The 20,677-nt window shown below is 40.4% G+C and overlaps 1 protein-coding gene across 2 annotated transcripts in view; it reads left to right on the top strand.

Moving 5' to 3' along the window:
* Positions 1 to 20,677, top strand: part of HABP2 (hyaluronan binding protein 2) — a 54,065-nt gene that overhangs the window by 29,441 nt on the left and 3,947 nt on the right. The window contains exons 3-11 of one of the 2 annotated variants that reach the window (XM_036735945.1): positions 4,018 to 4,128; positions 5,138 to 5,245; positions 8,153 to 8,269; positions 9,468 to 9,587; positions 10,277 to 10,448; positions 11,120 to 11,217; positions 12,333 to 12,585; positions 15,019 to 15,161; positions 16,586 to 16,720. In XM_036735945.1, the coding sequence (XP_036591840.1) occupies positions 4,018 to 4,128; positions 5,138 to 5,245; positions 8,153 to 8,269; positions 9,468 to 9,587; positions 10,277 to 10,448; positions 11,120 to 11,217; positions 12,333 to 12,585; positions 15,019 to 15,161; positions 16,586 to 16,720 (1,257 nt within the window). Of the gene's footprint in view, positions 1 to 4,017; positions 4,129 to 5,137; positions 5,246 to 8,152; positions 8,270 to 9,467; positions 9,588 to 10,276; positions 10,449 to 11,119; positions 11,218 to 12,329; positions 12,586 to 15,018; positions 15,162 to 16,585; positions 16,721 to 20,677 lie in introns of both variants that reach the window. The other variant, XM_036735944.1, reaches the window with a different exon arrangement.

The following is a 20,677-nucleotide window of genomic DNA, read 5'->3' as shown; positions in this document are numbered from 1 at the left end:
TAGTTCTCTTTGGATATACATCCCTACGTCTTGATGACATCTCCCTGTCTTGGTGATCCTGAGACCTACTCTCCCAGCTGATTCTATCCATCTCAATAGTGGAAAAGGCCATGTTCTTGAAGAACAAGAGAGTCCTAGAATATTTCTATTTAACAGACTTCTTTAGAAGGGAGTTCTTCTCTTCCAAGTTACTTTATTCAGCAGAAAACACATTAATCCTTTCCTTTGCTGCATTGTACAGCAGTTAGATACCCCTATAGTTCAGAATCACAGAATTTCAAGGTATCTTGGCAATCAAGTAGACCAACCCATACCAGAAAAAAAAAATCCCTGCTACAACATACCCAACAATTGGTCATTCAACTTCTGCTTGAAGACCTCATTGAGGAGATAGATACCCGCTGCCTCTCATGGCATCCCATTCCCTTTTTGTGTAAGAAGTTATAGGGTTTTTTCTCCTTAGATCAAACCTAATTTTTCTTCTCTGGAAGTGTCATCCATTATTCCTGGTTTTACTTTTTAGAACAAGCCTGGTTTCTCTTCCATATGATAGCCCTTTAAATACTTGAAGAGGGCTATTATGTTCCACCTTGCGCCTTCTGTTCACCAGGTTAAGTATCCCCAGTTGCTTCAACCAGTACTCATAGGACTCAGATTCAAGGCCTTTATTCCAGTTGCCCTCCTCTGAACACTCTTCAACTTATTGCCAAGACCTGAACACACTGTTCTACACATGGTCTCACCAGGGAAGGGTACAGTGGGACTACCACCTCCTGTTCTTAGAAACTAAGCTTCCCAGTGCAGTCTAAGGTAGCATCAGCTTTTGGCCAGGGGTGGGGGGGGCGCTGCGGGGCTACCATATCATAGTGTTAACTCATTGAACTTGCAGTCCATTCAATTCCATTCAAACCAATAAATATTAATTGAGCTCTAATATGTGTATGGCCCTGTCTTTGTCTGAACAAAAGAAACAAAAGCCAAATAAGACATGTTCCCTGCCTGAACAGAACTCATAGTCTAGTGGAGAAAAAAAATGAAACATGCGATCAAATGGCACTTGTTTAATGTGATATTTTTCCTAGCCCTGGAAAGACATGCTGGGGGTCATTTCTATCATCCCCCGTCCCCAGGAAAGACAGCATCTTAACTGTCCTTCTTAGATGTGTGGTTTTCTTCCATTTTCCAACACCTACAAAGAAGCTGAGAAACTATGCACTATTATGCTGAAGTTATTCAGGAAATGACTTAAACACCTGGAAAAGTAATTATCTAAAAACACCTGCTGAAAAGGAAAAAAAAAGGCAGTTCTCTAAGGGGAAAGAAATAAATAAACGATCCAATCTTCTCATTACCAAAGTCGTTTCTCTACCCCTCCCTTCCTTCTAGCCACCCCTCCCCCGCCAAAGACCAGAATGAAATCTTGCATGTCAAACTTGGAGAAACATTTTATTTCCCCTTGTTGTTTCTTTCTTTGCTTTGTCTCCTTAGATGGAGGAAAACTTGATTTGCTTCGGGAAGACAATGGTCTTATCTTCAACTGAGATCCTTATCCCTGGCTAGGTGTGCTCCAAGAGCACTTTCATATAGCAGAAATTCAGTTCCTGTAAGATAATGAGCCAGGAAAGGGAGTCTTGACTTGACATTGTGATAAATGAGGTGAAATTTTGGAAAGGAACCAGAGTTGGTGTATTCAAGAAGAAATAAAGGACGAGTTCTATTTTAATATGAAATACAAAAGTCATTTTACAAAAGTAGATTTTTCAAAAGCCAAAGAGATAAGGACTACAACGGAAAGACTGAGGTAGCTAAGATAATGGCAATTGATGATCAGTCCAAAGTAGAGTGTTATCCACTAAGCCATCATGCCAGCTCCGTAGGAGAGCTTTTTTAAGTTTGCTATCTGCATTTTCCTCTCTCCTCATTATCATATGCATCTGGAGAGCTCTTTATAGAATTCCTGCTGGTGGCTGGGATGCCATCTGGAGTCAAGGAAGTCAACTCAACTTTCTCCACATACAAAACTTCTTCTAACTGTTATTATTCCCCAAGTCTAAAGACAACAGCCACTGGCTGTTGGAAGCTTTCGGTGCGTGAGGCTGACCTCACATGTGGGGTGGGGCTCGGGGTCCTGTTACCGTGTGCCCCCTTCCCCACTCCAACATTATCCAAGGTTCATAAACATTTGCAAAATTGCCTTTTGTGGCTTACCAAAATTTTAGGTTGGAAACCTACATATGGATGAGAATAAAATGGAAAACCATCCCCCAAAGTAAGTATGGACATTTCTTTGCTCCGTATATAGAGTAAATATAATGCCAACCTATAATAGATAAGAAAAGAGCAAGGAATTTCTTTGGCATATTGGAACTGAAGTGGATGATAGAGGCCTTTTAAGAAATCTGAATTAATCCATTTGCAAAGGCAAGAAACAGAAGTTCTAAACCTGCCTCCACCACTCTGTGTTGTTGTCGCTGCCGTTCAGTCATTTTTCAATCACATCTGATGCTTCATGACCTCACTTTGGGGTTTTCTTGGCAAAGATACAGGAGTGGTTTTGCCATTTCCTTCTCCAGCTCACTTTACATATGATGAAACTGAGGTCAACAGGGTTAAGTGACTTTCCCAGGGTCACACAGCTACTAAATGTCTGAGGTCACATTCGAACTCAGAAAGATGAGTCTTCCTGATTCCATATTCAGAGTTTTACCCACTGTATCACCCAGCTGCCCCTAAAGAAATCTCACCTCTCCGAGCCTCAGTTTTCCCAACTACAAAAAAAAGCTAATATTACCCCTCTGCTCTGTGGCCTCCTGTCCAAGAGTGTGCTGGTACGTGTTTAACAACTGGCTCTCTGGGGGAAGGTAGGGATAGGTCTGCAACACATTTTTAAGTTTTATCTCCATTATTCACATTTTCAAGATCACTTTTTTTTGTCTAGACAATCAATAACACACACACACACACACACACACACACACACACACACACACACAAAAGAATCAAGTCCTGGGATATAAATTCTCACACTAAAAATTGAACAATCAGCTCAAACCTTTCCCTCTCCTTCACCCAGTTTAACAGAGTAAGTGGGACAAACAGCATCTATTTCAGTCACATTGTTTCATCAGGTGGAAAAGAAGTGAAAGGAGGGTAGAAATGTGTGTGCCGTTAAAAGACAAAGGCTTCCAGCTACATCCTGTTCCTCAAAAAGTCTACAGTTATGGTGTTATCTACCAGGGACACTATTCACCCCAGCCCAGATATCAGTGAGGTTCAGGGAAGCCTCTAGTGAAAGTAAAGCAAAGTAGTCAAAAAGACAGAATTTACCTAAGTAATTCTCTATGTTCCTGGCTGGGTATGGCTATGGGTATGACTCAAAAAAGAGATAAAATAGCTATGAAATGGGCCCCAAAAAGCTGTAAACCCTCTCTGTAATGAAAGAAAAAAGTCACTTAGTTGATATTGGTCAGAGAGCTGGCACAGAGCAATAGTAGAACAACAGAGAAATAGTCTAGAGGCATTTCATCAGAAGCAATAAACAGCATCTTAGAAGAGGAAGCAACCCAGCAAATAGCCATCAGGAGCTCTGTAAGGAATTAGCAAGTCTCAGCTATGGAGGCAAAGATGCATTACAGCTACCATGCAATTCTAGGAGAGGGGTTGTCAGGTTCTTAGGTCTTTTCTCTTCCAATGATGCCATGGGAATCTGTAAGAGAGTGTGCCCTTCTGGGTAGGAGAAAATGTTTTTGCTACTGTTTTAATAAATATTTTTATTAATGATTTTATGTATAAAATATCATTTGGTATATAAGAGAATGTGTTGAATGGGGGCTTGGGCAAGAGGTTTTGAAACAATGCTGCCCCAAAGAGTACCTTGAATCCAGATGGAATTTTCAGGGGCCAAGTTGAAGATGATACATTCTACTAGTGCTGTAAAGGTATTCATTCCATTAACTCAATAAAATGTTATGTTTCTTTGGTCTAACCATTTCTCTTACATTCTCTCACCTGCTGTAGACTGGACACCTGATGACTATGAATATAGCACTGAATATTATGATCATGAAACAATTATAAGTAATGTGTCTGAGTATCAAGAATATACTAGTTGGGCCTCTATAGAAAATGGTAAGAAAATCAATTTATTTGGGATATGATAGTTGGGAAACTTGGGAAGAAAGGGAGTAAATGCTTGGATATGCACATTCTCTTTGTACTATCTCTCCTCCCTCTCATCACCAATTATTGTCTCAAATTGGTGGTATCAAAAGAGTTATTTAGACAGTATTATGGTCAGGATTTTGCCTCCTTTGAGAGTTATAGAATCTTAAGGCTACAAAGGACTTTGGAGATTATCTCACCAGCACCCTCATTTTTACAGTTGAGGAAACTGAGGTCCAGATAAATAAAGTGGTTGTCCAAGATCACACTTTTAGCTGATAGCAGAATGAGTGTCAGAACTCACTAGACCTGTGACTGTTAGACCACAAAACCAGTCATATTTTTATCTCTTATCACAGCATAGGCTCTAGTATACAGAACAGGTCACAAGCAGAAGAGGCTGTAATTGCATTGTGGTGGGGATCCAAGTGAGAAGACCACACAGAGCTTACCGGGGTAAACAGAGTTCAGGATTTGGCAGCAGGACACCAGGTTTTTTAGTCCTGCCTCAGATCCACACTAGCTGCTTACTCTTGACAGTGATTAACCTTTCAGAGTTTAGTTTCTTTATCCTTAAGATGGGACTAATGATACCTGTACTACCTGACATGATTGTTGTGAGGAAGGTGTTTTAAAAATATGAGTCATTTTTAAGCTCAAGATTGATTCTTAAGTCTCTTCTCTTCCAATGGCGCGATGGGAATCTGTAAGAGAATGTGCTCTTCTGGGTATGAGGGAGTTCTTTTATTGTTTTTGACATTGGTACTATTTTAATAAATTCATTTTACCAATTATTTTAGAGACCTTAGAGTTAGAAAATAATCTCTTTGCAAATAGGTATTATTTCATTCTTTGTACACGTATCACCAGCACCTGGCACAGTGCCTGGGACATAGTAGGTGCTTAATCAGTATTAGTTGCTTGCTTGATTTATCAGCAACCACTGCAAACATTCTCTGCTTTCTAAATACTGCAGATCCATGCCAGCCCAATCCTTGCATGCATGGTGGTGACTGTGTTATAAAGGGAGAGAGCTTCAAGTGTAACTGCCCTGCCCCATTCACTGGGGGAAAATGTCAAACTGGTGAGTGTGTTTTTCTAGATTTTGCTTTTGGATCCCTCATGCTGAAAAGGAAACATGCCCTGCTTCCAGATTCCACCCTTCACCCCCATCCTTAAACCCCTCCCTGGATTATAAAGAGATGGGTCAAACTGGCCTTGGGAAGAGGAGTTAAATGTGTAGCTACATTTATTCTGGCAAAGGGTTCTGGAGTTAGATGGGGCAATAGAGAGCTTCTAGTTAAAGAACTAAGACTGGAGTGAGAGGGGTAAGGAAAGGAACATAAGGAGAGGGGGAAATGATTCCTCCAAGGTCACACCATGAGCCAGTAGCAGACCCTAGAAGCAGAAGGAGCACTCAACCTGGAGTTGGGAGACCAGGTCTGAATCCTGACTCTGCCCCTTGCTAGCTGTGTGAACATAAATTGCTCCACCTTTCCTAGACTGTTTCCTCATCTGCAAAGTGAGGATGACAATACTTGTGGGATGTCCTCCATGATGCTTTTTGTAAGGGCAGTGTTTTGTAGACTTTGAAGTGCTACAGAAATATGGATAATTATTACCTGAACTCTCCCTACTACAATGGTAACAATTTTGGCATCTGTACAATAAAGGGATTGGACTAGGTCACTTTTTAAGTGTATTTTTATTCTGAATTTAACAAACACCGAATAAAATAGGCATTTCCATTCATGTAGTAGAAATAAGAGAATTACGTACAAACCTTCAGATTTTATTACGTACAATGTACATTTCTTTTTAAATATATAACAAATTCAAACTATGGCTTTTGAGGCTATCCTGCTTGTCTGTGCTTCTTTCTGGCCTTCTTTTTATTTTCTATTCTGCATTTAAAAAAATGCTTCAGTCACTCTCTTTTGCTTCTTCTTTTCTTCTTCTACCCTATGCCAATCTCCCTTTGTCTTTCTACCTCACATCCCATTGGAAAAAAGAAATACAAATAAAGCCCTTTTAACAAACATGCATGAACTAGATAATCTCAAAACTCTCAGTTCCATAATTATTTATGATTTTTGAGCCCCTAAATACTACATTTCAGTTAACTCATTGGCAAAGGCAAAACTTGACATGCCTGTGTCTCCCTAAAAAAGCCCTCACTTGATCCTTCCATCCCCATGATCTATCATCCTTTATCTCTTCTTTCCTTTGTAGCTAAACTCCTGGAAAAGACAGTCTACAATAGATGGCTCCCTCTTTCTTCTTACTTTCTTCTTAACCCCTTACAAACTGGCTTCTGCCTTTATCATTCCATTGAAACTGTTCTCTCCAAAGTTCCTGACGGGATGGTCCCCTCGTTGCTAAATCTAATGCCCTTTTCACAATCCTCATTGTCCTTGTTCTTTCTGTAGACTTGACACTGCTGACCACTCCCTCCTTTTTGATACTCTTTTCTCTCTAGGTTTTTGAGACACCACTGGTTCTCCTCTTATCTATCTGGCCTCTCCTTCTCTGTCTCCTTTGCTGGATCCTCATCCAGTTCATGCCTTCTAACCATAAGTATACCTCAGGGTTCTGCCCTGGGCCCTCTTCTCTTCTCCCTCTATACTACTTCCCTTGATGATGTCATCAACTCCCATGGATTTAATTACCATGTCTATGCTGATTATTCTCAAATCTACCTATCGTGTCCCAAACTCTCCCCTTACCTCCAATCTCACTTCTCCACCTGCCTTTTAGATGTCCAGTATTAAATTCAGTATTTCTGAAGCTTAACTTGTTATCTTTCTCCCTAAACCTTCTCCCCTACCTAGAGGACAACACCATCCTTCCCAGTCCCTCAAGCTCACATCCTAGGACTCCTCGCTATTTCTCACCCCCACACACACGCACATCCAATATGTTGACAAAGCTTGTCAATTTCACCTTTGTACCATCTCTCATATAGGCCACTTTCTCTCCTCTGAAACTGCCACCTTTCTAGTACAGGTTCTCATCACTTGTCACCTGGCTTAATGCAAAAGCTGCTGGTGGGTCTGCTTGCCTCCAGTCACTACCCACTCCAATTTATCCTTCATTCAGCCACTAAGATGATTTTCCTAAAGCACATATCTGACCGTGTCACCGCCCCTCCTCAGTAAACTTCAGCAGCTTCCTATGGCCTCCAGGATCAAATAGTGCTCTTTTTGGCATTCAAAGACCTTCATAACCAAACCCCCTCCTACCTTTCCAGTCTCCTTACACCTCACTCCCAAACAGGCACTATTCAAGCCAGTGATACTGGCCTCTTGACTGTTCCAAGAATAAGCCATCCATCTCTCATCTCAGGGCATTTTCCCTGGCTGTCCCTCAAGTCTGCAATGCTCTCCCTTCTTTTCTCTGACTACTGACCTCCCTGGCTTCCTTTAAGTCCCAACTAAAATCCTACTTTCTACATTAAGCCTTTCCCAACCTGTCTTAAATTTAATCCCTTCTCTCGGTTAATTATTTCCTATTTATCCTGTATACAGCTTGCTTTGTGCATGTGTGTATATTTTTTTGCCTGTTGTTTTCCCTATTAGAGTGTAAGCTCCTTGAGGGCAGGGACTGTCTTTTGCCTTTTTTGTACAGTGCCTGGCAATGCTTAATAAATATTTCCTGACTATTGAGTAAATGGATGGGTGGAGGGGGAAGAAGCCTAACTTAAAGGTTCAAATCTGACTCATATGAGTTTCCTTCATGCAATGTTCTCTTCTAAAGCCACACGCTATACTCAGTTCCCTTTGACTACCTCATAAATGAAAGCTGTTACTCGGCGAAGGGACGAAGGAAGGATAGCTTAGGGAAGCCCATCATTCCTACTAGAGCTACAAGTCAAAGCAAAGATTGAATATCACTGCCTTTATAGGTGAAGCATAGGGCATAGTACATAGTAGGTACTTAATAAATATTGGTTGAATTGAATTTACCTCCCTTTCCTACTAATCTGTTGTAGTACGCAACACATGCCGGAGAAATTCTTGTGTCAGAGGAGAATGTCTCCTTATCCAGGCTCCGCCCTATTACAAATGTGCTTGCAATCATCCATATGGGGGTCCAAACTGTTCAAAAGGTAAGTCATAGGTGGGAGTGGGGGACAAAACCGGTTTAGGTTGACCTTATGTTTAGACATGGTTGTCACTGTGTATAGAATGCAAGGTCTTTCCTGATATGGCTCCGGCCTACCTTTCCAGATTTATTTTGCATTACTCCTCTTCCAAAGTCCGGGCTTTTTTGCTGTTAACTGAACTAAAAAACATTCACTCTTCAGTCTCTAAGCCTTTAAAAAGGCTTTCCCCCAAGTCTGAAATATACTTACCTCTAATTCCCAATATCCCTAGCTTCCTTTAATACATCTCATGGGCCACCTCCTAGAGGAAGCATCTCTATACCCTGAGCTGTTAGGACTCTGTCTCCCTCCCTAAATTACTCTGCATCTGCTTCTAAGAGTACATATCACATCCCCCAGTAGAAGAAAAATTCCCCAAAGACAGGAACTGCTTTGTTACTATCTTCATTTCTTCAATGCCTAGCATAGCACCCAGCTAATTGACTCACTTGTAGTAAATGCTTACTGAGTGTTTACTATGTTGTTGACTTGGAACCATCTATGAGCAGGTGTTGTACTTATTCAATAGATATTAAACGATAACAATTGTGAGACAAAGCAAATGGGAATTTGGAAGTCCCTTCTTTCCTGGGTGATCAAGGAAGCAATAGTCTCTGAGAGCTTGGTTTTGTAGACTGTTATTCAAGGCTATTTCACTGATATTTAGTAAGAGTCTTGAGGGTATACAACCAACCTATCCCTTTCCTTTCCCAAAGACATCAGCACAAAATTCCCTCCCTCCAGTAAAACTTCCTTGATTTTCTTTCCAGATCTCTTGTTTATGGATTCTTTTTGCATGGCAGAATTCATTGTTGCTTCCTAAGTGTTCTGAGTCAAGAGAAGGAGTCTTGTTAATTAATCTTAATTAAGAGTCAGGTCACCACCAAGTATTTAAGGGTAGGACCAAAAAACATAAAATATTATTGTATCCCCAGAAACATAAACCCCAGGTCCTTTGGCAGTGGCCATGTCTCCCCACCCCTCAGAATGAACCACAGCTGCTATTGTAGGCAGCAACGAACATTATGATGAGTTGTCTTCCCTCGTCACTAAAATATATAATCTGGATGTATAGGCTAGGAGAAACTATCTTCCTTTCAGTTCCAAGGCTGTTCATTCTCTTTACGAAGGAATTCACTGACCCCACTTTCCTTTATGACAGTCTCTCCAGCATGTAGACCAAATCCCTGCAAGAATGGAGGTATCTGCAGGGGGAACAGGCGGAGATCCAAGTTTACATGTAGCTGTCCCGAAGGATTCAGAGGGAGATTTTGTGAAATAGGTATGATCATCTAAGACCAAAAGAGCCCAACAATGTTCCTGGGAAGCAGACAGTTTGTCCCATTTGTGTCTGAGTTTACTTAAAATGTAACCCAGTTCCAATCCTCAGGGCTTGGAATTCCATGCAATGTCTACACCTGCTATTTCTACCTTTTTAGAATAGAAATCACAAGGGGATACCTAAGCAGCGCAGCGAGTGGAGGGCCAGCCCTGGAGTCAGGGACCTGAGTTCAAATACGGCCTCAGATACTTCACACACTTACTAGCTGTGTGACCTTGGGCAAGTCACTTAACCCCAATTGCCCTCCCCCCCAAAAAAATAGAAATCACAAGTATGATCGATTTCTGATTTGACCAATTCTGTGGAGAGGCCAGACTTAACCAAACTTTAATATGACTCTCATCATGTTCACATAATTATTACTTTGGGCCACTAGGGCTCCAGTCATCCTGAGCTCATTCATGACCAGTTCTCCACATATTACAGCCACACGTTCTAAACCATGGCAGGAGGACTGGAAATTCAACCCATCTGCTTTCTGAGACATTGTCATTGGCACTCAGGATAGCAAAAATCCACAGCAGAAAAATTACCCTGTTGCCACCAGCCACCCAGCAGATACCCAGCTCCTTCCCCAGGTGAGGGATAGAGGGATGACTGTTTTCCTCTATTTGTCTTCTTTCTTGGAGGTCCCGAAGACTGTTATGAAGGCAATGGCCTCAACTACCGAGGGAAAGTCAGTAAGACAATTGGCCACAACACTTGTCTTCACTGGAACTCTCACCTTCTCTTGGATGAGGCTTATAATGCATTTATGGAGGATGCCAAGGTCCATGGTATTGGTGAACACAACTACTGCAGGTAAAAGAGGCTTTATCATTTATCTCTGATGATTAAGAGTTATTACTCTTCTCTACCCTTCAATTCTTACAGTGGGTAGCAGCTGGGCCTAGAGGTCAAATTTGGTCTGAGACACTAACTGGGTGATCTTGGGCAAATTCCTTAGCCTCTATGTGCCTCGGTTTTTCAATTGTCAAATGAGAAAAATGATAGCACCCACTCCTTGGGGTTGTTGTGAAAAATCAGAAGCAATAACGAAAGTACTTAGCAAAGAGCCTGGTACATAGTAGGTATTACATAAATGCTTATTACTGGTATTATTCTACCACCCTTTAATTTTTTGTAGCATGTTTGTAGGAAGTCTCCGAAGGAGAGTAGAAGTCATGCAGGTGAGGGGGACATATTTCAGCTCCTCATGCTGGGCGAAAAGGCACAGAGAGAGATTGTGATCACCTTTCAACAGCCTAGCCTCCTTTTCTCCATCATATAATGTGAGGGTCTACTAGTAGAGATGGGATGATGATGCCTGAGGGCTTCTGGAGAGGGGATTTATGCACTGGGTTGAGAGTCTGGGTTATTTCTGTGGTCATCCTCCAACTCTAAGATTCTAGCAACTAAAACAGGAACTAGGCAGATCTTGTCTTGTTCAAAGCGTTCTTTGATCAGTTCCTATTGGGATGCATTCTTTTCAGGAATCCAGATGGTGACAAAAGTCCTTGGTGCTTCACTCAGTTGGACAAGAAAACCGTGATTTGGGAGTCCTGTGATGTCACCTCTTGCTCAACCTCAGGTAAGGCTGGTGGAAGTCCGAATGCATAGATATTTGGTTATACGTGCATGTATACATATATACATGGATATATGCTTATATATATGTACATATATTTCATGTATTCATATGTATAATAGTCAGAGTCATAGACCTTTATAGCAGGAAGAGATCTTAGTGATAGTCTCTTCCAGATGCATTTTTCCCTAACTAGAGGTCTTTAATCAAAGGATGGATTACAGGGATCATAGAATCACCAAATCTCTAAGTTAGAAGAACAGGAGTAACTGATTAATTTGTTAAAATTCTTGTTACTTTAAAAATTAAAAATAAACTATCATTTTTAAAGGAATAAGAAAAAAAGGCTCTTGAGACGATCAACAATCACTTACTAAGCGCTTACTATGTGTTAGGCACAGTGCTAGGCACTGGGAATACAAAGAAAGGCAAAAACATGGCATCTGAAGGGAGAGAGACAGAGAGAGAGAAAGAATAAGAACAAAGAACAAGAAAAAATAGGAAGAGGAGGAGAAAGAAGAGGAGGAAAAAGAGAAGGAAGAGAATGAGGAGAAGGAAGAGGAGGGGAAAAAGGAGGAGGAGGAAGAGGAGGAAAAGGATAGGAGAAGGAGAAGAAGCCAACTTAGCCAAGGATATGTATAAAGCAACTACAATTATCCTCAGGTGACTAGTAGATGCCCCATGAAACAACTCACGGCACCACTGTGGTGTCCTGCCAGGTCTTCCTCTCTGCAGATGACAAATCAGAATCAGAGCACTTACTCTTAACAGACTATCTAAAGGCAGTAGAATACTTATAGATAAGAGTAACTATGATCAACAAAGCAAAAAAGAAGTAGCTATGAAGAGCAGCTCCTCCCTGAGCAGTAATTCCCCCCTCCAGCCCCTCTCTATTCCCTGCCTCCCCAAACCCAATCTGGCTCCTCCAGCCAGGCTGCAAGTCAACAGAGCAGCAGCTACAGACAGCAGGGTACATTCTGCAGCACTGTCCCAGATCTACAGTGGATCCATATTGGTTGATTTCACTCCCTTAATTCTTCTTGGAGGAAAAAAGATGGGACTGGCAGAGGGCAAGTGGTTGAGATGTTAGTCAGATTCTCTCTTTGCTCTGTTAGCAGATGTCTTGGAGTTCCCATGGAGGCCCACTGAGCTCATCACTTCAAGTCAAATGTTCAGCACCTGTGGGTTGCCAGAGATAGCTGCAAACATCAAAAGGATCTATGGGGGGTTCAAGAGTACTCCAGGCAAACACCCCTGGCAGGCATCTCTCCAAGTGTCTCTGCCACTGACTGTCTCAACACCCAATGGGCACTCGTGTGGGGGCACACTGATTGAGCCCTGTTGGGTTCTCACCGCTGCACACTGTGTAATGTGAGTTCAAGATGTGGGAATTGTCACCTTTCCATAACCAAAAACCTAGAGGGGGTCCAGGGTCTTGACCCTTACCTGCCATATGATTATAGGCAAGCAACTTAATTTCTATGAGCCTCAGCTTCCACATCTGTAAAATGAGGGAAATAACTCTTGTACTTTGTACCTCACAATGTTGTAAAAAAGATGCTCTGTTAACCATAAAGCGCTATGGAATTGTTATCATTAGTCAACAGATTATGGTTTCTTGATACAGACAGGTTTCTTCTCCAACAAAAGATTCCTTATTGAGGTATATTGCCCCTGCTTGATATTTAAAAAAAAAACACTCTGCCATAAGTTACATTCTTTTGTTCCATTCTGCTGGGCAGAATCCTTAGTAGCCACTGAGGACACATGACTTAGGAAGGAGATCTTCCAAAGCCACTGGAGGAAAGCAGCCCAATCCCCATATACTGGCATTATTCTAACCAGAGCTCCAAGACTAATCAGTCCCTGTCCCATATATCAAGTCCTTTTACATTACTTGAGTCAGAATTATAAAAACCTCCCTCAAAAGAGAGGTTTCCTTTTCCCAGAAGAAAACCATCCCAACTCTGGAATTTGATAAGTTGATGGTCAGGACTGGTCTGTTCTGTCTATAGACAGTTACCAGTATAATAAAATTTGATGGTAGCCCATCTACCCAAGAATAGTCAGCCCTTTGCAGGAAGTTCACATTATTAATTGTGTGTGTTACCTGGAAATAGAACAGTTTATAAGCTGCTAGGGGATTCTTTTATCAAATCAATTAGCTTTTACCTTGTCAGTCCCAAAGGATGATGGCAAATTTTAATAATGGAGGGTGAGCTAGGAAAGAAAGGGAAAGTTCTGAAGAGTGGCTCACAGGAGAAGGAGAATGCTAGGGGGTCTGGAAACTAGGGGAGGTAAAAGATTAGATGGGGAGAATGGCACCAAAGACAACTTTGATTGTCTGGGAATGTCAGTACACTGAGACTTTGCTCCACTTGGGAATACACAAAATCCAGCTAGAAAATTCTCCAACTCAGATACATGGGAAGCAGCATGATATACTGGATAAAGCATGGAGTATGGAATAAAAAAAACTGAGTCTGAATCCTGGTCTTTGCTATTTATTCTCCATCTAACTTTGGGCATCAATTCAACCTGTATAGGCCTTCATTTCTTCAACTGTAAATTGGAAGAACTGGACTTTATGACCAAGGCTACAACCATCTCCAAATTCCATTATCCTAAAGCAGTGTGGTGAATACTCAAAGTCATATTGAGTCTTTTTAGGACATTCCCAGAATGCAGTGCACCCCAGCCTTGCAGGACAAAGAGGAGCCATAGTCCAGGGTTCCCAGACATAGGTTCCCAATCCCAATCCCAAGCATTAGCATCTGTTACATGCCAGACACTGTGCTAAGTACTAGAAATACAAAGAAAAACAAAACAAAACAAAACAACCCCAACAACACCTGATCTCATGGAGCTCACAGTCTTATGAAGGAAACAACATTCAAACAAAATTTAGACAGAATAAATTGGAAATAATCTACAATGGAAAAGTATTAGCATTCAGGAGGGATTGAGAAAGACTTCTTGTAAAGATCAAATTTAACTGGGACTTGAAGGAAGTTAGATATGCCGAGATGCAGAGATGAGGAAGGAGACAATTCCGGGCATGGAGGAAGGCCAATGAAAATGCCTGGAGTTGAGAGATGTGAGGAACAGCAAAGAGGCCGGTGTCACTGACTTGCAAAGTATGAGGGCTGGAGGGAGGTAGAAGGGGAAAGAGTAAGGTGTTATAACCTAGAAAGGTAGGACAGGGCTAGATTATGAAGGACTTCAAATGCCAACCAGAGGATTTTATATTTAGCCCTGTAGGCAATAGGGAGCCACTGGAGTTTATTGAATTGGAGGGGTTGGGGGAGGTGACAGACCTATGCTTTAGAAAGATCAATTTGACAGCTGAGAAGACAATGGAGTGGAGTGGGGAGAGACTTGTGGCAGGCAGACTAGCAAGTCATGGAAGTAGTCCAGGTACAGATAATGGAGAGCCTGGACCAGAATGGTGGGAGTGATAGAGAAGAGAAGAGGGCATATATGAGAAATATTAGAAAGATAGAATCTATCACTGGTTAAGTGAATTGTCAATGAGCATCAGACCAACTGAAAATGGAGGCTCTATCAACTAAAGTTTTGAAACCTGGTCTGACAACTTGGTTCACTGGTAACATTGATGAAATTATGAGGATGAAGTGGTCTATTGTCCATAAGTGTTTCTGGGAGCCAATTAGTATAAAATTCTAATATATAGCATTGTCTTGGGCCTACTGAACAATTTGCCCAAGCCTCTCTAGGTTTGCCAAATAAATGCTAGGACATGTGTTTTAACTTTCTGTCTTCTTTCTAATTTTGCTCTTATAGGTTAAAAGCCAAAGAAGTGCAGGTTGTTCTTGGTGAACAAGACCTGATGAAGTCTGAAACCCATGAGCAGAAATTTAAGGTGGAGAAGATATTTGCCCACCCAGATTATCAAGATGAAAATGAAATTCCCTCTAACGATATTGGCAAGTGTTTTTTTTATTATGGGTCATTGCTGGGCATATTTTCCTGGGTGCTTGGATCTAGAAGATTCTAGAAACCTCTTACCAATTGTAAACATTATAAAGCCTATAAATTTCTATTCCACATTTATTCCAATGCTTTTTGCTCTTAGGGGACTTTTATAAAATGATGCCCAGGTTCTTAAGGGTTTTTTCTTTTGGGGTGGGGAAGGGGGGTTGAGCCAACGATTTCATTGTTTTGAGCAGCTCCCAGTGAGGAAATAATCTGCACCAATGAAGATCAATCCCTGGATGATGCAGATCATCACCCATCCATGCATTTGTTCACTCTGCTTTATCCAGAATGAAAAGGAGTGATGTGGTGTTCCTACTCACTGGTCACTACCCCCCAAAGGCAGACCCCTCCCATAGGTCCTAGTTATAGTCTTGAGGTGATCTGATGTGGTGCCAGGAAATGAGGCAGAATTTTCCCAGTGGTACCTAGGCAGCAGCTAAAGTTAGTTAATATTTTAACTGCCCTGAAGTGCCAACACAAGCCTTCCTCACTTTATTCTGGGGGGAGGTTGGGAGCTTGCTCAATTGCCAGGTATGGGAGAGAGGAATGTTGGAGGAAAAGGATAGATATGACTGTATCAGAGATAAGCCTCAAAAGTGGCTATCACAGCAAGAGTAGGGTGCAGCCAGTCTTCCCACCTACCATTTAGTTGATTGCAGGATAAAATTTGTCTCTGGACATGAACTCTCAGTTCTGTGCTCTGGAACTCTCTGAAACTTTAGACCTCAGATGATTTGAAACTAACGTATGCTAAGGTGGTAATGATGGATAACAACTTAAAGTGTTTCCCAGGAAGATTTAAATTTTAAAAGAGATCAAATTATTAGGCTAAACAAATCACACCATCACTGGGATATTTCAACCAAATAGGTAGAGAAAATATGTGGGAAGCATTATATCTTCTGGACTTCCTAAAATCAAACTATGTATTCAGTCATCTGCTAAACAAGGGTTTCTCTGACATTTTTTACTCTATACAGCTGCCTAGTGTAACTGAGAAAAGGTTATCGTACTTAGAAACAGGAAGAAATCTAGGTTTGAATTCTGTCTGATTATCATTTAACCTCTCTTTGTGACTATAAAATGTTATGAAAATATGAGTTGTAAGAATCAAATGAGATATCTCTATTTCATATCATAAAATGCTGTATCAATATTGGTTGCTATTATGTCCCTATTATTCCTCAGAAGTCATCACCAAACATATAAATGAAGCAACTCTGTGCTTCTTAGAAGAGGACTGACCAGAGACAAACATGGACAAAAAATTCAGATATTTATATCCCCGCCTCTTCCCTAATAGGCTGAAATTGATGTCTCACCAACAAGATTCCACAGCAGCTTATTATTTCTTCCTTTCTTTGTTGTCTAGCTTTGCTCAAATTAAAGCCAGTGAATGGCCACTGTGCTCTGGAATCTAAGTATGTGAAAACAGCATGCATATCTGAGACACCATTTCCTTCTCAGACAGAATGCTATATTTCTGGATGGGGAGCTACATCAACAGGTAAGATCCTCAATGAATATATACCATTTCTCCCTGCTATGTCCACATGCACCCAGTTCAATTAAACAAATGTTCTTGGAAACAAAACATTAAGCCTTGGAGATAGAATCCCTCCTCCAAAAATTGAAATAAAAATATTGATACTCAAAGAGGTTGTTAGTTTCCAAACAAGCTATTTATCTCTTCTGCCCAGATTTAGTCAATATTTTAAAGTGAAGGCTCTGTTCTCATGGTGCTGCAGATCATCTGTTTTCCAGAATAAAGGGGTCTGGAGTATTATTTCAATTATTTGACAAGAACTAAAAAATTGGATTGTTTTCAAACATAGCTTTTTTTTTAGGCATGTAGTGAAAATTGGTTTTCTGCCCCTCTTCTACCCCTCCATCTCCTCCTTATTTAACTGGAATAGAAACAGGTTTAAATGGATCAATGAATAACAATAAAACATATGTATAATTTGCAAGTTAACCACTATGATTGACCAAGAGGGAGTTCTATTTAACCGACTTAATGGTTAATTCAGTGCTAACCAGAAAACCATTTTTGTTTCATAAATATTTCTCAATTTAAAAAAATTTCCTGCCTTATTACATTCAGGGCTATAAGTTACAGAGAGCCAGATTTTAGTTCAAGGTAAGAGACAACTTCCTAACATTTTCCCTGTTGTGTAGTCATTTCAATCGTGTCCAACTCTTCCTGACTCCATTTTGGATTTTCTTGGGAGAGATATTGGAATAGTTTTCCATTTCCTTCTCCAGCTCATTTTACAAATGAGGAAGCTGAGGCAAACAAGGTTAAGTGACTTGTTCAGGGTCACATGGCTAGTATGTGTCTGAGGCCAGATTTGAACTCATGAAGATGAGTCTTCCTGACTCTAGGCCTGCCTGGTGTTCTATCCACTTCACCACCTAGCTGCCCACATACCATTTAAAGCTGTGCAAAAGTAAGATTAGGGAAGGAGTAGGTTCTCTCTTACTGGAGGTCTTTAAACAAAGGCTTGATAACCACTTGTTAGATATTTTGGCAAAGGGAATTTTCTGCCAGGTCACAGCCTTGACTAGCTGGTCTCTGAAGCTCCATCTATGTCTGAAATGTTGTCATTCTGTAATTTTGTGGACGTGGAAGGTATAGGTTATAGGTCTGTATTTACTCAAGGATATTTTAGAAGGCGTGTTGGTTTTTAATAGGCTCCTTGCATCTCCCTGTGTTAACGTTGTTTAGCTCTCTTCTAAAAGTAGAAAACAGAAACCATCTGTTTCTAAACCTCAAACTACTATGTGGCAAGGAACTGTGTTATTTTAACTTGTATCAACAAATATTCTTTGAATGAAAGAATGAATGGGTAATATACAATTCTAGTTTGCCAGAGTCTGGTTACCTGTCATTGCAGTATAATGGGCAAAGAATTAGCCTAAAGGTAGGTAGGTGGAACAGTGAGTAGGATGAAGGGCTAGAGTCAAGAAAACCTGAGTTCAAACTCAGTTTCAAATTCGGTGACTAGTTGTGGGACCCTGGGTAAGTCACTTGACTTCTGACTGCCTCAGTTTCCTCAACTGTAAAATGAAGATAATCATAGCACCTACTTCCCATAGTATTGTTGCAAGGATCAAATGAAATATTTGTAAAGCACTTAGCATAGTCCTAGAACATAGTAGGTGTTTAATAATTGCTTATTTCCTTCCTTCCTTCCCTCTTTTTACAATCAAGAGACCCACATTCTTATGTGTTACTTTGGGTTAATCATTTGGAAATGTCAGTTTCCTAATCTATAAAAATTGAAAGGATTAAGCTAAATCCCTGGTTACACGAAATGTAGACCAACTGACACTGGGTTATAAACTACCTGAAAATTTTAGCAAAATAAATTGGCATCTTATTAGATAGTATGCAAGAGTGAGTGGTCCAATAGGGCCCAATCTGCCTGCCACTGTGCATCAGATGTCATGCTGGCAGACTTAGATCAATTAATAATTATAGTTGAAGCTGAATGTAATTAAGTATATAATTAAGTTCACAAAGTCCACATGCATTTAAATTTTTGATCACATGGACTACTATTAAAAAATACGCTACTGCACTAGTCAATTAATGAAAGAGCATTTATTAAGTGCCTACTGTGTTCTAGGCAGGGCAACTAGGTGGTGAAGTGGGTGAAGTAGGTGAAACTGGGCTTGGAATAAGGAAGACTCATCTACATGAACTTAAATCTGGCTTTAGACACTAGCTTTGTGACTCTGGACAAGTCAGTTAGCCCTGTTTGCCTCAGTTTCTTGATCTGTAAAATGAACTGGAGAAGAAAATGGAAAACCACTCCATATCCCTCCCCCAAAACCCCAAATGGGGTCACAAAGAGTCAGACCCAACTGAAACAACTGAACAACAATAACAGACGTTCTAGGCAAAAAGAGCCAAAAGATAGTCCCTCCCTCAAGAAGCTCGCAACCTAATGAACTAGATGATCTCCAAGGTGCCCTTCAGCTGTGTGATGTTCTGTCTAAATGAGCTTTTATTATAATGTTGTTGAAATATGCAGTCCTTGTATAGTAATACAAATTTATTTGACCCCAAATCATAAAATTTTAATTAATAATAATAGTAATGATAGCAAACAATATTTATAGAGCCCTTTAAGTGATGCAAAGTGCTTTATAAATATTTTCTTTGCAACCTTAAGAAAATGACAAATGTTGGAGAGTCTATGAGAAAATAGGCATATTAATGTACTGTTAGGAGCTGTGAATTGATTCAACCATTCTGAAAATCAATTTAGAATCATGTCCCCAAAATCACTAATTTGTGCATACCCTCTGACCCAGGTGTTTGCCTATTAGTGGTATCAAAGCTCAATGAGAGAAAAGAAAGAGGAAAAGAACCTACATGTACCAAAACATTTAGAAAAGCTTTGTGTGGGTCAGTGGGGGCAGGAAGAAGGGTGATAAAGAACTGGAAATCTAGTGGCTGTCCATGAATTGGAAATGGCTGAACAAATTATAGAATATTAATGAAATGGAATACCAATATGCTGTAAAAATGATTGAAAGGATGGCTTCAGAGAAACCTGGGAAGACTTGTATGACTTGATGCAGAGTGAACACAACCTAGAAAATAAATTACACAACAATAACAACAGTGAAAAACAAACAACTTTAAAAGCTTAAGATCTCTGATTAATGCAATAACCAACCCCAATTTCAGAGGACCAATGAGGAAGCATGCTATCCACTTCCTGACAGATGATAAACTCAGAGTACCGAACAAGACATTTATATTTTCTGAATGTATATTTGTCACAAGTATATTTGTCACAAGAGTTCTAGTTTTCTTTCTGTCTGGGGGAGGGGGTGGCAGAATAAATTTTTGTTAAATGAAATGTTTTTTCATTTAATGTTTTTAGTTTAAGAAGAGCCCTTACAGGTCATCTCATCTAGTTCTCTCATTTTATAGATGAGGTGAAATGATTTGCCCAAGGTCACACAGATAGCAAATGGCAGAGTCAGGTTTTGAACCCAAGTGTTCTGATTCCAAATTCTGCATCCTTTCTACTTTGTCTTTCTGAATATGATTGGTCTCAACAATGATTATTTGGCATTTTGTAAGCAGAGACTGATAAAACAAGCCAATGAAAATGTGAGCTGGTTTCTATATTTTGACAGGAAAAATGATGGCTCTGGAAATCTGATAATCTGATTTATTTGAGGGGCAGTGATGAGGGGAGCTCTTGAGGAAAGTTTCATGAATACAGTGTTTGACTGGGAGTCAGGAAGACCTGAGTCTGAATTCTGCCTCTGATCTTTTACTAACTATGTGACAAGCCCTCTCTGAGCCCCAGGCGATTAATTCCCTAAGACATATCTACTATGTAATAGAGGGTTTGCTTTCTGCCTTATACTGGAGGGAGTTGCTGGACCACTGAAAGTATATATTCTTGAAGTATTAACATATTGACTTAGCTTGAAA

Source organism: Trichosurus vulpecula, chromosome 8 (assembly GCF_011100635.1).
Source record: "Trichosurus vulpecula isolate mTriVul1 chromosome 8, mTriVul1.pri, whole genome shotgun sequence".
Taxonomy (NCBI): Eukaryota; Metazoa; Chordata; class Mammalia; order Diprotodontia; family Phalangeridae; genus Trichosurus; species Trichosurus vulpecula.
The sequence above is the reverse complement of the archived record's forward strand: the minus strand, read 5'-3'. Positions and strand labels throughout refer to the sequence as shown.